Consider the following 13250-nt stretch of genomic DNA (forward strand, 5'->3'; position numbering starts at 1 on the left):
TGCACCGCGCGAACGATTTTTCAAAAAATGCAAATCACTGCAGAATCGAGTTTTGTGGTTTAATAACCAGATACTGCGATACTTAAATAACTTGCTTGGATGTCAAGTTAATACGGTGAACGTAACAGGGGGTCAAAAAGTATATCTTGTTCATGAGGCTTTTGGTGTTACACGATTAGTTTTTTTTTTTTCTTCTGAAATCACCATGCTTCTTAGATGTCTTTTTTTTAGTTCCTTCTTGTAAAAAAAAACAAGTTATAGAAGAAAAAAAGAATAGACAAAGGGTTATTGATAGTACCCATCAAATACACTTTGTGTCTCTATGTATGTACTGTTCCTGTTCGAAACAAAACTTTAGCCTCCATTGAGTTTAAAAGAACCATTATTTATGACCAATTTTACGCGCCCCATCCTTTTTGACGGGACTCAAACTACTGGTTACGAGGGGTATAAGTAAACGCCCCCCATGCTTTTTTCCTTTTTCTTTACTTTTCGCTTTTTTTTCTCTTTTTTTTTATGCTTCGATCGGTTTTATCGTCTTTCACGGCGTTTCCTAACTGTCTTCATTGACATTTTATACCTGTATTTTGCAATTCCCAACTGTCTTCAAGGGCATTTTATAATGTCTTCATCGGCATTTCCCAACTGTCTTCAGGGACATTTTATACTGGTCTTTGACAATTCCCAACTGTCTTTATCGGCATTTTTAGATGTGTATTGCCAATCACCTCCTCGTGGTCACATCTGTCAACCATACTAGTTTTGTATGGGCTAAGAATTGGCACTTAGATTTTTCACTTCATCCCGTTACCGTAACGGATACGGTCAATTTTTTGACCATTCTGTGTGTTTGACCTTACATAAGTTTCCCACTCTTAAAAGATTTTTTCTTACAAACTACTCTTCTTTCCCCCAATCCTTTCTTATATAAATATTCTGTAAATAATAAAATGTCGCGTACTCTGTTACTATCTAAAACTTTCCCGTTGTAAACCATTGTGTGTGGTATTTTGGCATCTGATAAGATGAGTCATTACTACTTTGTTGGTGTTCTACTCGTGTTTATTAAAACGTAAGTAACTTGATCTCTTTGTTTGTGTTAATATATTTTGATAATATTGTTATGAATGAAATGGAAATGAAGTTGGCTATAGGATGAGGTACATAAAATGATAAATATGAAATATGTTGATCACCTATTAATAATTTTGGTTACAGGATTGTCACTGTTCTATTTATGATACTCCACTACCAAACAACGGGTTAAATCGTCTTTATTTCTTTCTAATAGCTCTCCTGATATAACTATTCTTTAAAATACATTGTAATATCCTTTATTATCAATAAATAAATAAATTACTTTTTTTTTATGAACATACCAATTAATTAGAACTGTTCAACAATAGAGGGTGTAATAATTTTTTGCAGTAGCAATGGAACCCTGAACAATTCCATAAAATCCGTCGAATACACAGTCAATAACGGAAATAAATTGACACTTTCTGTCACGGATACGGTGAAACAGGAAAAATTGGCCGTATCCGTGACGGGTAACTATTTGCCAAAAATTGACCGTCTCTGGCGATTTTGCGGTGGATAGCATATTCGTTATAAAAAGCCTGATTAAGATACGACTTTAATGAATCTTACTGGTAGTTAAATCAAAGTCGTGTATGTATTATTAATATAAACTACAATGTTTAATTATTTACGGCAGAAATATCATTGAAAAGTATACGTTATCAAGGTACATGAACGGATATAAATTACATGTCATCCCAAGACATAAACTGAGCTATACCTTTTACCCAAATATCAAAATGCGCATGGACACTCTTGAGAACACATTTTAATACATAAATCGTAACTCGTAATGATTATCCATTTATCGCTTTCCCCCCCCCCTCCCCTGTCATGACTATAATAAATCAGTACGCTTTTATTAGTGATACAAGCATTTTTATTAAAGCGAAGATAGCTCTTTTTCAATCATAATTTCTTTTTTACTCGCTTAACTTAACATGGATTCAAGAGACATACAAGTGTTGCATTTAAGAAGTCTAAGCGTCCAACCCGTTTTATTGAGAGCTATATTTCCTAGTACTCGTGCAGGAGAAATCTTGGAAAAAGCTAAAAATCATATTCATCGGACATATGACATATCTTTGCAAGTATATGCTGTTGAAGATGCGACATGGGGAAGATTTGCATGTACAAGCGGTGAACCAAACAAGCTTGCAAAAGCTTGGTACGAATGTGCTATCAGACTATCTGAAGGCTATTTTAACTTTTATGAACAAGCTGTAAGACCTTATTTAAACACACAAGAAGATACAAAAGCCAAAACTTACCCTCTGTTTTCTATATTTTGATAAGCGATTTGGTATAAACTTTGTATTGCCCAGTCATTTTGTTGACTTGCTGCTTTTCGACGGTGATCTGATGCGTATAGCCCACCGTTCCAGAACCAGAATTCTTGTCAAGCATGAATGTTTGATGAGATCCACTGAACGTGTTGTTCAAATCAATGCAGGCATCGTCGGAGATGAATCGTTGAAGTGCTTTGAAGAAGCGGTTTACTTGTTGGCCATTACGATTCAAGATAAATCTGGCTTGGCTCTTTCTGCAGGTGATTCATTTTATCAAGAACGCGCAACGGATAATATTGTCCGCTATTTAATCCATTCGAATGAAAGAAACGTCGTTTTTGATTATACTTCTCAGAGGGAAATAGATGAAGAAGAACCGGTCATACATCCAGTTTGATTATGGCAACCAAAAATTCCTCATGGTATTAGCTGATCATATGAACAAAAACAAATAATAAATATTACTTTGCTTATTGCGAAAGCCTCCTCCTATTCAATTATTCAACAGAAGCAAACCTATGATTTGTGCATATACATTTGGAAGAGACTAAATATAAAGCGCCTTCCTACCGAATATTTATTACTTATGGTAGACCTCTCCGTGATATTTCTTAGAGACACCGGAGAGGTCACCGTTAGATTGAAAGTATTGATAAAAGTAGCAGAACTGAAAAAGGCCAAGAAATTGTCAGACAAAACCCTATTTTAAATGGTTTGTGATTTATTGAAAAGCCACTGACGAGATAGGGTCAATCGTATTACGAATGTAGGCTATTTGTACAGGCATAATTTAGCATTGTGAGCAGAAGCTAAGAAAATGATAGCAAAAGCGTCAATAAACCCATTCCTCCTTTTCAAGGTAGGCATTTATTCGCTTCATAAATACGAAACCGCATTTGTATTTTGAATCCAGGGCGTGAGAAATGCCATAGGCTTATCACAAGGTAAAAGAAGCCACAATGGTTTGACATGCAATTCTGCCAACGGTAAAGACCATTCCTCACAAAATTGTTTTGAGACGACTCATTAAAACGCAAAAAGTTAACTACCAACTGACTTTTCAGAAAGTAACGCGAGCTGGTTTGTGCATGCGTCGATGGCAAAAAAGCATTTCAAAGGTCCATTATAAATAACATTGACTCGTGCTTAGTAGCTGATATCAAAGTCTGACAAAGCCACAAAAAAAAAATCCCTCACTACTCGGTTAACTGCAATTACGGTACCCCAGACAAACTTTGTACATGATGGTGTTAATAACATTAAGCCAACATGCGAACAATTGTTTTTTTTTCATTTTCATTAATTTTAAAGATAAGTTTTTTTTTGGTTAAAAAAAAAAAAAGGTGAGGGAGGCGACAGAGTAGTCTGAATTGAGTTACTGATAAAAATCAGTCTCATGTATTGCACTTCATAGCATTACCACCCACAGGCCATTACAGTAAACAACTTGAACCAACCCATCAGATTAAAAAATCCTCAACGGTACTAACGGATCAAGAAGATATAATTTCTGGTAGCACTGCCCCCATATTCACAGGTTATCCAGCAAAGATATTTAGCGGTTTTCCTCAGACCTTCCCACGGGTATTATTAAAGAATAAATCTTTTAGTATGTTTGCCCGTATACATAAGCTTGACACCTCCCTAAAGAAAAAACAAGAGTGAAAAAAAAGAAAAAATTCAATTAAATAGAGGTCTTTCAAAAAAAAAAAAAAATTTTTTTGAAGGGGGGAAATGCACGGTCACTTTTATTGTGGCTAAGGGTATCGACTGCTTATTGTTTGTCGTTCCTAATACAATTCCAGTTGATTCCACTCCGACATCCAATGTGATACATGCTCTCTGAGCCACGCTTTATTTTTCCTTTTTTCAATAAACAAATATGTCCCTTTCTTCCCTATATCTTTCTAAGCCGCGCATCGTGGAGTAACTATGGAGAATATCAATCATCAACAACATGGTGAATCATCGCAACAACAACAACAACAATTATACACGCGAGAAGACGTTGAACGATTATTTAAAGAATTCAGACGTGAAGAGCAGAGAAACGCAGAGGAAGCATCACAAGGAGCACCCCTTCCTTTGGTCATATCATCCGAATTGGAAAGCTATAATACGCAACAATTACGAGACAACTTTAAAAGATACAGAAGACATATACAAAAATATCAAGATGAATACTGGACAATTGGAGAATCAATCGATAAACCACTCATCCCAGAACTTAAGAAGGCTACAATGGACGTATTCCAAACAGTTAGTACCCTATATAAGGGCTCAGAAAATACAAGAATCCAAGCAAGAGCAGCTACAGAAATCTTTGAACAATTATCATACCTGCAGAACAGAGTTCAATTTGCCTCAGAAGAAGACAGAGATATGTTCAAAAATACTATTGAGCAAGTCCAAAAACTATCAGTCTATGGCTGGGGATCAGCTTCTTTGCAAGACCGAGAAACCAAGGCTTTGGCTACCAAATATATACAACTACCAAACACCCTTAAACATTTGGCGTCAGGAGAAGATGAGGGAAAATCAAGAAACGCCTTTGGATCCGAATTCATACAGGAGCTTAACAAAGCAAGATTTGAACAGCAGGTCGTCAGGGGAGCAGCGTACAATGGAACGAGAGGACGCGGTAGTTTTAGAGGACGAAGTTTTGGACGTGGAGGATTCAGAGGATTTGGAGGAACTTATGGACATAGTGGATCCCGTGGAAGAGGTCAACATTTTCAACCAGGAGGACGGGGAAGAGGTGCCCCCTTCTCTCATCAACAAGACAACACCTCACCTCCAGCAACCAGCAACGAAGCCAACCAATAATTCAACAACAAGCTCAAGCTCAACAAAATTTACAACAACAACTACAACAACTCAATCGACAGCATCAACAACTCGCGAAGATACAACAACATCAACAACATCAACAACATCAACTCAATCAGGAACATCAAAAACCGAATCAGCAACATCAACATCAACAATTCAGGCAACAAAATCAAGAGCAAGAACGCCGAAATCAACAAAAAGAACGCCAAAATCAACAAGAAAGCACAAACAACCATTACGTTATTCCGGAAGACGGAATTTACCCAGGAGGTCGACTCAGCAAGTTTCAAGACAGGTGGAAGGAAATCACTCCTCATCCATGGCCATTATCAGTTGTATCCCAAGGTTATCAGCTCCAATTTGCAAAGAAACCAATTCCATGGAAATCTCATCGAATGAGGATGTCGTTGGAGGATCAGCAAGCAGTGGATGTAGCAGTCAAGAAATTTCAAGCCGCAGGAATAATAGAGGTGTCACCAACCCAAAACAAACAATTTCTGTCCAATCTGTTTACGATTCAAGAACCGAACAAGAGAAGACCAATCCTGGACTGTCAGAAGTTGAATCAGTTCATACAATGCAACCACTTCAAGATGGAGGGTGTTCCTGCCTTGCGGGATATAATAGAGAAGAACGATTACATTTGCAAACTGGATCTCAAGGATGCTTATGTAGTGGTCCCAATCCACCCCCAATCCAGGCCATACTTGACATTCGAAAACAAGAATGTAGTGTACCAATACAGATCCCTAGCGTTTGGACTCAGTGTCGCACCGAGAGTATTCTCAAAGTTGATGAGATATGCAATCGAACCATTGAGGAAACAAGGCTTTCGGCTGGTTTATTATCTGGACGACATTTGCCTGTTATCAAAATCAAAGATGGAAGCAGAGAATCTATGCAAGGTAGTAATCAAACATTTGGAATCGTTAGGATTTATGATAAATCGAGAGAAGAGTATACTGACCCCATCGCAATCACAGGAGTTTCTGGGGTTCCAATTCGACACAAAAAGGATGACCCTTTCAGTACCGCAGCAGAAGATAAAGAAGTTGATACAACGGGTGAGACAAGCTCAGAATTCGAAAGTTCCTCGGTCGTGCAGGTGGATAGCAAGCTTGCTTGGCAAGATGACTTCAGTAATACCGGCAATTGGAGAGGCTTTGCTTCACATACGGTATCTCCAGCGAGACCTGTCGAAGAGTCTGAAGGGGAATCGCCAGAGATGGGACAGCATATGCAACTTGTCAAAATTAAGCCAAGAAGAACTGAAATGGTGGCAGGAGTTCATGGTGTTAAAGAATGGCCTACCAATCCACAAGATTCAGATGAAGGATGCAAAGGTGACAATCTATGTCGATGCCTCAGACACAGGGTTTGGAGTGAGTTCACCTATGGTAACAACAGCTGGATTTTGGACTCAGGAGGAAAAAGAAAAATCAATCAATGTCAGAGAGTTGAAGACAATATATTTTGCCTTAAAGCTCCATGCCGTAAGATGCCAAAACTCTACAATAAGGATATTTTCGGACAGCATGACTGCATTGAAGTATACAACAAAAGCAGGGGGGACTACTTCTGTTTTTCTCCAGGATCTAGCACTGAAGATTCAGGAACTTTGCAACAAGTACAAGTTGGAAGTTCAATATCAACATATCCCGGGGGTTCTAAATGTAGCAGCGGACAAGTTGAGTCGGCTGAAGATGCCGTTATACGAGTCGACAATTCCAAGGAAAATGTTTCAACAAATTCAGCAGCAATGGGGACCACTAAAGATCGATGCCTTTGCTTCACACCACAATCACCAAGTAAAGAGATATTGGAGCTTAATTCCGGATCCAACTGCAGAAGCAACCGATGCCTTTCATCAAAGGTGGATGAAGAAGGGAATGTATTTGAATCCGCCATGGAAGTTGATTCCAAAGGTGATCCAGAAAATGAAGAAAGAGAAGATAACAAGAGCAGTACTAGTAACTCCGTATTGGCCAACCCAATTTTGGTTTCCTATGATCCTGAACCTGAGACACCTAGCTCCTCCTATAATCATGCAGAAGAACAAGAAATGGAAATTAGCCGCTTGGCTACTATCAACAAAGTGAGACAGAAAATAGGAATGAAGAAGAGAACAGCAAGGTTTTTGGAGAAGGCGATTAGACCAGCAACTCACAAGGCATATGACAATGGTTGGAAACGGTGGAAGAATTGGTGCAAGACTGAAGACAAAGATCCTGAAGATTACAATGTCAATAGCGTATTGGAATTTTTGGTACAGAACAACCAACTTTCCTACACATACTTAAATGGGTTAAGATCGTCAATTGCTTCGGTGTTCAAGGAGCTTCATCCCGAAAAAGATCCTATTGCAAAACAGCCTATTATACAAGATTTTTTTGCAGCAAAACGAAGGTCAGAAATAAGAATACCATCGCAACAAGATCTGGAAACATGGGACATGACAGTTTTAACGGATTACATAAAGCTGACGTATTTCAATACTACTAGTTTGGGGCTACAAAATTTACAACAAAAATCAGTGCTTTTGCTTTGTCTGGCGACAATGTGGCGACCTCGATCTGATATTGGACGTCTTCAATATAGGGATGTTACCCTGAGGTTCAGAGGAGACGGCTCGATAAAGACGCTATCAACTCTGGAGAGTGCGATTATACATGTAAGAACTCCAAAAGAAAGTCAAGTCAAATCCATACAACTTGGAAGATTGGAGATGGAGGATGTGTGTCCAGTGGCAACACTTTTTTGGTTCTTGGAAAAAACAGCTCATTTGAGGTCAGGCCTGTCAAAGGCGCACACTCTGTATCTGGCTTACATTGACAAGGAAAAATCCAAGGTATCATCGATTTGTCCTTCAACACTGGCAAACTGGGTTAAGGTAGCTATGCAAGAAGCGGGGATCGACACCAAGGTATACAAGCCTCATTCTATTCGGGCCGCATCAAGTACGAAAGCAGTTCAAGTGGGTAACAGTATTCAGGATGTTAAGACACATGCAAACTGGAGCTTAAATAGCAATACATTCGAGAAATATTACTATAAGCCTACGGCTCAAGAATCATCAAGTACCAAGATTACCAATTCAATTTTTTCAACGGAGAACAGTATCACATTGGATGTCGGAGTGGAATCAACTGGAATTGTATTAGGAACGACAAACAATACTATAGTTGATGAAACGAAGACAGAAAATGTGATACATGCCCGCCCTTGGTATAGACGTTTGTTTGGAAAAGACCAATAATTTAGTATCCCACCCAGGAAAAAAAAAAAAAAAAAAATTGAATAGGTTTAGCTTAGCTAGAAAGATATAGGGAAGAAAGGGACATATTTGTTTATTGAAAAAAGGAAAAATAAAGCGTGGCTCAGAGAGCATGTATCACATTTTCTGTCTTCGTTTCATCAACTATAGTATTCTTTTATAGAAATTTCGCTTTAGTATAAATTGAAGGAAAAAGTTTGCAAATTTTTAGTTTCTTTAATTCGATCTTTAATTAGAAAATGCTGTTGAAGACGTTTGTATTTTTGAAATTCTATCAAAAGTATAGTCTTTATCAAGTATAAGAAAGAAACAAAAAGACGGTCGTATCTATTTGATGTGCAGTTAATTCATCTGCCGTTGAGCTCGAAGGCTAGTCTACATTATTAAAATAAACAAATTACAAACGAAAAAAAAAAAAACAATTGATCTGCAAATGGCGTTAAAAAACAAACAAAAAATGTGACTGAGAAATTTCTTTGGGCTTTGCTTCCTTTAGAAATCGAGTGCCCCTTTTTTTCTATTTCTTTTTTTCTCTACAACTCTTAATTTGTTTTACGTATAATGTCCAAAGCTAATCAAACCATAAAGACTGTTTTAAAGGAACCAACCTTAGAATCAATTGTGGACTACATTAAAGAAAAGAATGGTAACGAGCACTAGCCATTGAATCAGCATTCGGCCTAACCGTCTTTTTTTTGTTGCAGTCAAGAAAGTTATTGTCATGTCAGGTGCAGGCATTTCAACTGCTGCCGGCATCCCTGACTTTCGTAGTAAAGATACAGGATTATACCACAACCTTCAAAAATTCGACCTCCCATATGCCGAAGCAGTTTTTGACATTGATTATTTCATGGTATTACATTTTTTTTTTTTCGATTTGCTGTTCTTCTTGACTCAATTTTTTTTCTCTTCTTCTGGGCTGTAGGAAAAACCTGAGCCATTTTACGCATTAGCCAAAGAAATCTATCCCGGCCAATTTCTTCCTACTAAAACACATTATTTCATACGTCTTTTGCAAGAAAAAGGCATGTTGTTGAGAAACTTTACACAAAACATTGACACATTGGAACGATTGACTGGATTAGATCAAGATTATATTATTGAAGCGCACGGTAGTTTTGCTTCAGCCTCTTGTACCGAGTGTAAAGAAAAAGCAGATTCAGACATGGTAAGAGACCACGCTTTAAGAGGCAAGGTGCCTAAATGTGAATCATGCGATGGTTTTATCAAGCCTGATATCACTTTTTTCGGAGAGAACTTGCCTAAACGATTTTATGATAATTTGAGTGTAAGTGAATGCGTACAAATGATGTTGCCATGACGACATACTTAAGGTATTTTTTTTTTGGTGTTTTAGGATTTTGATGATGCGGACTTGTTAATTGTGCTTGGCACAAGTTTACAGGTGCAACCTTTTGCTTCTTTGATTGATGAAGTGCCTAAATCCGTACCCAGACTTTTGATCAACAAGGAAATGGTGGGTGTTCAGAAATCTAAGGGCAGTGGGTTCGATTTCAAGAGTAAAAAAGGTATCCATAAGGATGTGTATTATTCGGGTACTTGCGATGAGGGTGTGACAAAGCTTGCTGAATTGTTGGGTTGGGATAAGGAATTGAACAAGATGTACGAGAAGGGCACTGAGAAATTGAAGAGCCAATATGTCAAAGAGGAAACAGAGATTGAGCCTGGACAACAAAAGGAAGATAAGGAAGTGGATCAACTTGCTGATGTCCTGGACAAATTGACAGCGGAAGACAGTTCCCCTAAGGCAACCTAATAAAATGTAGACTCTGTGACGTGTCATTTTTCTTTATTTCGTGAATTTTGGGATAAAGATTTCTTTTCTTTTTTTTTTTTTTTTTTTTTGCAGCACACACATATATATTTTTTTATTATTATTGTATAATGGTGGCCTTGAAAAGAAAAAGACAAGCTTTAAAACGGGTTATAACCGATAAAGCTTCACGATATCCACCTAGTTTTCTTTTTTCAGCATTAACTTACAAGCAGGCACCGGAAGCTTTATCCATCTCACCACAAAGCATCTTGGTGTCTGTCCCAACTCAACCCAATCCAACACTTTTCAATACCATTTCTGGGGACATTTTTAGTCTTCATAACACGCTCAGTAAAAAGGCAATTAAAATTGTAGAGGAACACCATAAACATCATACCATTACTCATTTACAATGGAATCAAAAAGGAAACACAATCGCGTCCATTGATGAAACTGGAAATTTAGCTTTATGGCATACTAAAGTAAGGTTTGCTTTTTCCTTGTCCGCATTTGTTTTCCCTATTGACTTTTTTGTTGTTGTAGGGTTCTGTTAATGACTGGGAACTCACATACAAAGTCGATACAAAACAACCTTTAGCGGCTTTCCTCTGGTTAAATTCAGATCGCTCGGTATAGTAATCAATACAAAAGAAAAAAGAAACAAAGCATTGACTGACGTTTTTGTTCTTCTTGTGATAGTATGGAGTCGACTCGAGCGAATATAAACGCGAAAGCTTTCAAGGTCCTCGTAACCCATTTGGACAACTTGGATTTATCACGATTACTGTACATGGCGAAATCACTGTTCATTACCAACGTAATGGCTCGATATTCTCGACATTTTCTACACCGATGCCTAATATTGGAAGGAGAGAGATTAGTAGAGCGGACGCAGGATGTTTCGGTATGTCTTTGGCTGGTTTAGATGATTGGGAAAGAATATCCCATGCTGCCATTACATTACACGAGGACGGCCAAATCTATTTAGCGACACACAACGCCTCAATTCAACCCAAATCCGTTTCGATTCATACCATCAAAATTAAATTTCCTGTCAAATCAGAAAAGGGCGCTATTGAATGTAAACCTATCACCAGTCTTAAAATCCAAGGCCAAGATCTTTTAAAGGAAAATAATGTCACCCAAATGGTCTTCAAGAAGGGCCTTCACACAGTTGAGCTAGTATTAGGTCTTGGAGGTAATTACAGAAACATTTGAAACCATATTCGTAATATATTTATCTATATATATGCTTTTGACAGATGAAGTGTCGGATGGGTTCAATGGGTTTGTAACTAGCTGGCAATTGAAGAAAATTCAACAGTCGATACCTAGTGACTTTGGGACAATAACCAATGACCGCACAGTAAGTAATCATGTACCCTTCCCTCTCCAACCACCCCCAAAAAAAACAATCACATCGACTGTTTATTCAGCCTATATGTCAATCTTAGGCACTTGTTTATCAATCGGGTACAATGATTTTAGGACGATTTATATCTTGTTTAACTAGTACAAGTACGGGACAAATTATAGTAGGGCTTTCAGATGGGAGTATTCATGCCGAATTGGCACTACAAGAAGGGCTTGTCAAAAGTAGTAATATGGAAGATACAGCTGAATCGATAGACCCTACTTATTGGACAGTAGTGGGAGCACATAAAACAGACGACGGCTGCATTGATCCGATTGCGGATATAGTCTTATCACCCAATGAGACACACCTGCTATATATATTCTCTTCCTCAAAGATCGGTATCGCTAGAATCACAAATGATGATATGCACGATAGTTATGGTAATAGAGTGACGTTGGATACACACACAACCAGGAGTATTAACCTGTCTTACGCATTCTAGTGAAAGAATTGATAGAAAAATTACAGTTATGCTTATTAAATAATGTCGACTTTATGGATTTAATATCTGAGCTTGTACGCATGAGCAAACAGGATAAAGGTAATTATTGGAAAATACAAAAAAAAGGAATCAAAGATGCTGATATGCAGCAGATCAACCCGAGGATATTATCAACCAAGTGTTAACAACTTACGAGATTCAATGCGGCGAGAGTCCACTGGAACCATTAGAGAATTGGAGTTTAGCCAACTTAGAAAAGGGGTATGGACTTGCGATGGCAGCCTATCGACGATTACCGGACAAAAAAATTGCTAGTGTGAATTTATCAAGGGCAATTCAATTACCTGTAATTTTAGAATGTTTTATGGCGAGTTGTACTACGGATTATGAGGAGATAATTAAAGTGTTAGAAAAGGAAAATATAGACACCAATGTAAAATTAGAATTTGATCCTGATAGTTTATGGTCACTGATATCTGTATCCACTTGGATTCGTGACTATTTGAAATGGATTTTGCGTGAATGGAACATGTTGTTTAATTGCATAAGCCCGGCCGACTCTAGTAAGTTTGGACATATGTAATTTGAACAAACAAACAAAATTAAATGCTAACATGCCCATTTAGGTATTGCAAACATTACAGAAAAACCCGCACATGCGGTCTTACTTTTGCACAAAGATTCGAGAATATCCTTGAGTAAAATCTTAAAAATGTTGCATTATTTTGTACAATACACAAGCACTGCAAGTTTTCAATTGGAAACTTTTTCGGAAACCCAAGGTCTATTACAGCGATACACATCCACCTTGATGACCGATGACATGATAATGATGAAAGATACAATCGATTTTTTGAATGCATTAAATGATCTAGAACAAAAACCTACCGGTAAAGTAGACACTACATCGTTTAATAGAAACTGTTCATCCTAATTTTTTTTTTTTTTTTAAAAAAAAAGATACAGAAATCCGAAATAGATGGTCGATACTACTCACCTCCAATATAAAGACATTCACACTGTCTGAAATCAAAAAGATATCCAACGAATACAAAGACAAATGTGCCAAACCATCTATTTATTTAGAAAAAGAAGACCCGTATGAATATGATGTAATTCGTAAAAGGCGCATTCCCGAT

At 37.6% G+C, this 13250-nt stretch overlaps 3 protein-coding genes across 3 annotated transcripts; all 3 read left to right on the plus strand.

Moving 5' to 3' along the window:
- Window positions 1-2021: 2021 nt before the first annotated feature.
- On the plus strand, window positions 2022-2766 carry EV154DRAFT_565252 (uncharacterized protein; the record flags this gene model as incomplete). Its single annotated transcript, XM_051605888.1, has 2 exons — window positions 2022-2303; window positions 2377-2766. The coding sequence occupies 2 exons, from the start codon at window positions 2022-2024 to the stop codon at window positions 2764-2766; spliced, it is 672 nt and encodes a 223-aa protein (XP_051455976.1).
- A 6242-nt stretch (window positions 2767-9008) lies between these two features.
- EV154DRAFT_445947 (DHS-like NAD/FAD-binding domain-containing protein) lies at window positions 9009-10333 on the plus strand. Its single transcript, XM_051597098.1, has 4 exons — window positions 9009-9121; window positions 9180-9328; window positions 9401-9763; window positions 9833-10333. The coding sequence occupies exons 1-4, from the start codon at window positions 9037-9039 to the stop codon at window positions 10250-10252; spliced, it is 1017 nt and encodes a 338-aa protein (XP_051455977.1). The 5' UTR covers window positions 9009-9036; the 3' UTR covers window positions 10253-10333.
- Window positions 10334-10976: 643 nt separating this feature from the next.
- On the plus strand, window positions 10977-13189 carry EV154DRAFT_273991 (uncharacterized protein). Its single transcript, XM_051594718.1, has 6 exons — window positions 10977-11450; window positions 11515-11618; window positions 11707-12049; window positions 12112-12210; window positions 12264-12674; window positions 12738-13189. The coding sequence occupies exons 1-6, from the start codon at window positions 11105-11107 to the stop codon at window positions 13043-13045; spliced, it is 1611 nt and encodes a 536-aa protein (XP_051455978.1). The 5' UTR covers window positions 10977-11104; the 3' UTR covers window positions 13046-13189.
- Window positions 13190-13250: the final 61 nt, after the last annotated feature.

This window comes from Mucor mucedo (genome assembly GCF_025094135.1).
Source record: "Mucor mucedo strain NRRL 3635 chromosome Unknown EV154scaffold_68, whole genome shotgun sequence".
Lineage (NCBI taxonomy): Eukaryota > Fungi > Mucoromycota > Mucoromycetes > Mucorales > Mucoraceae > Mucor > Mucor mucedo.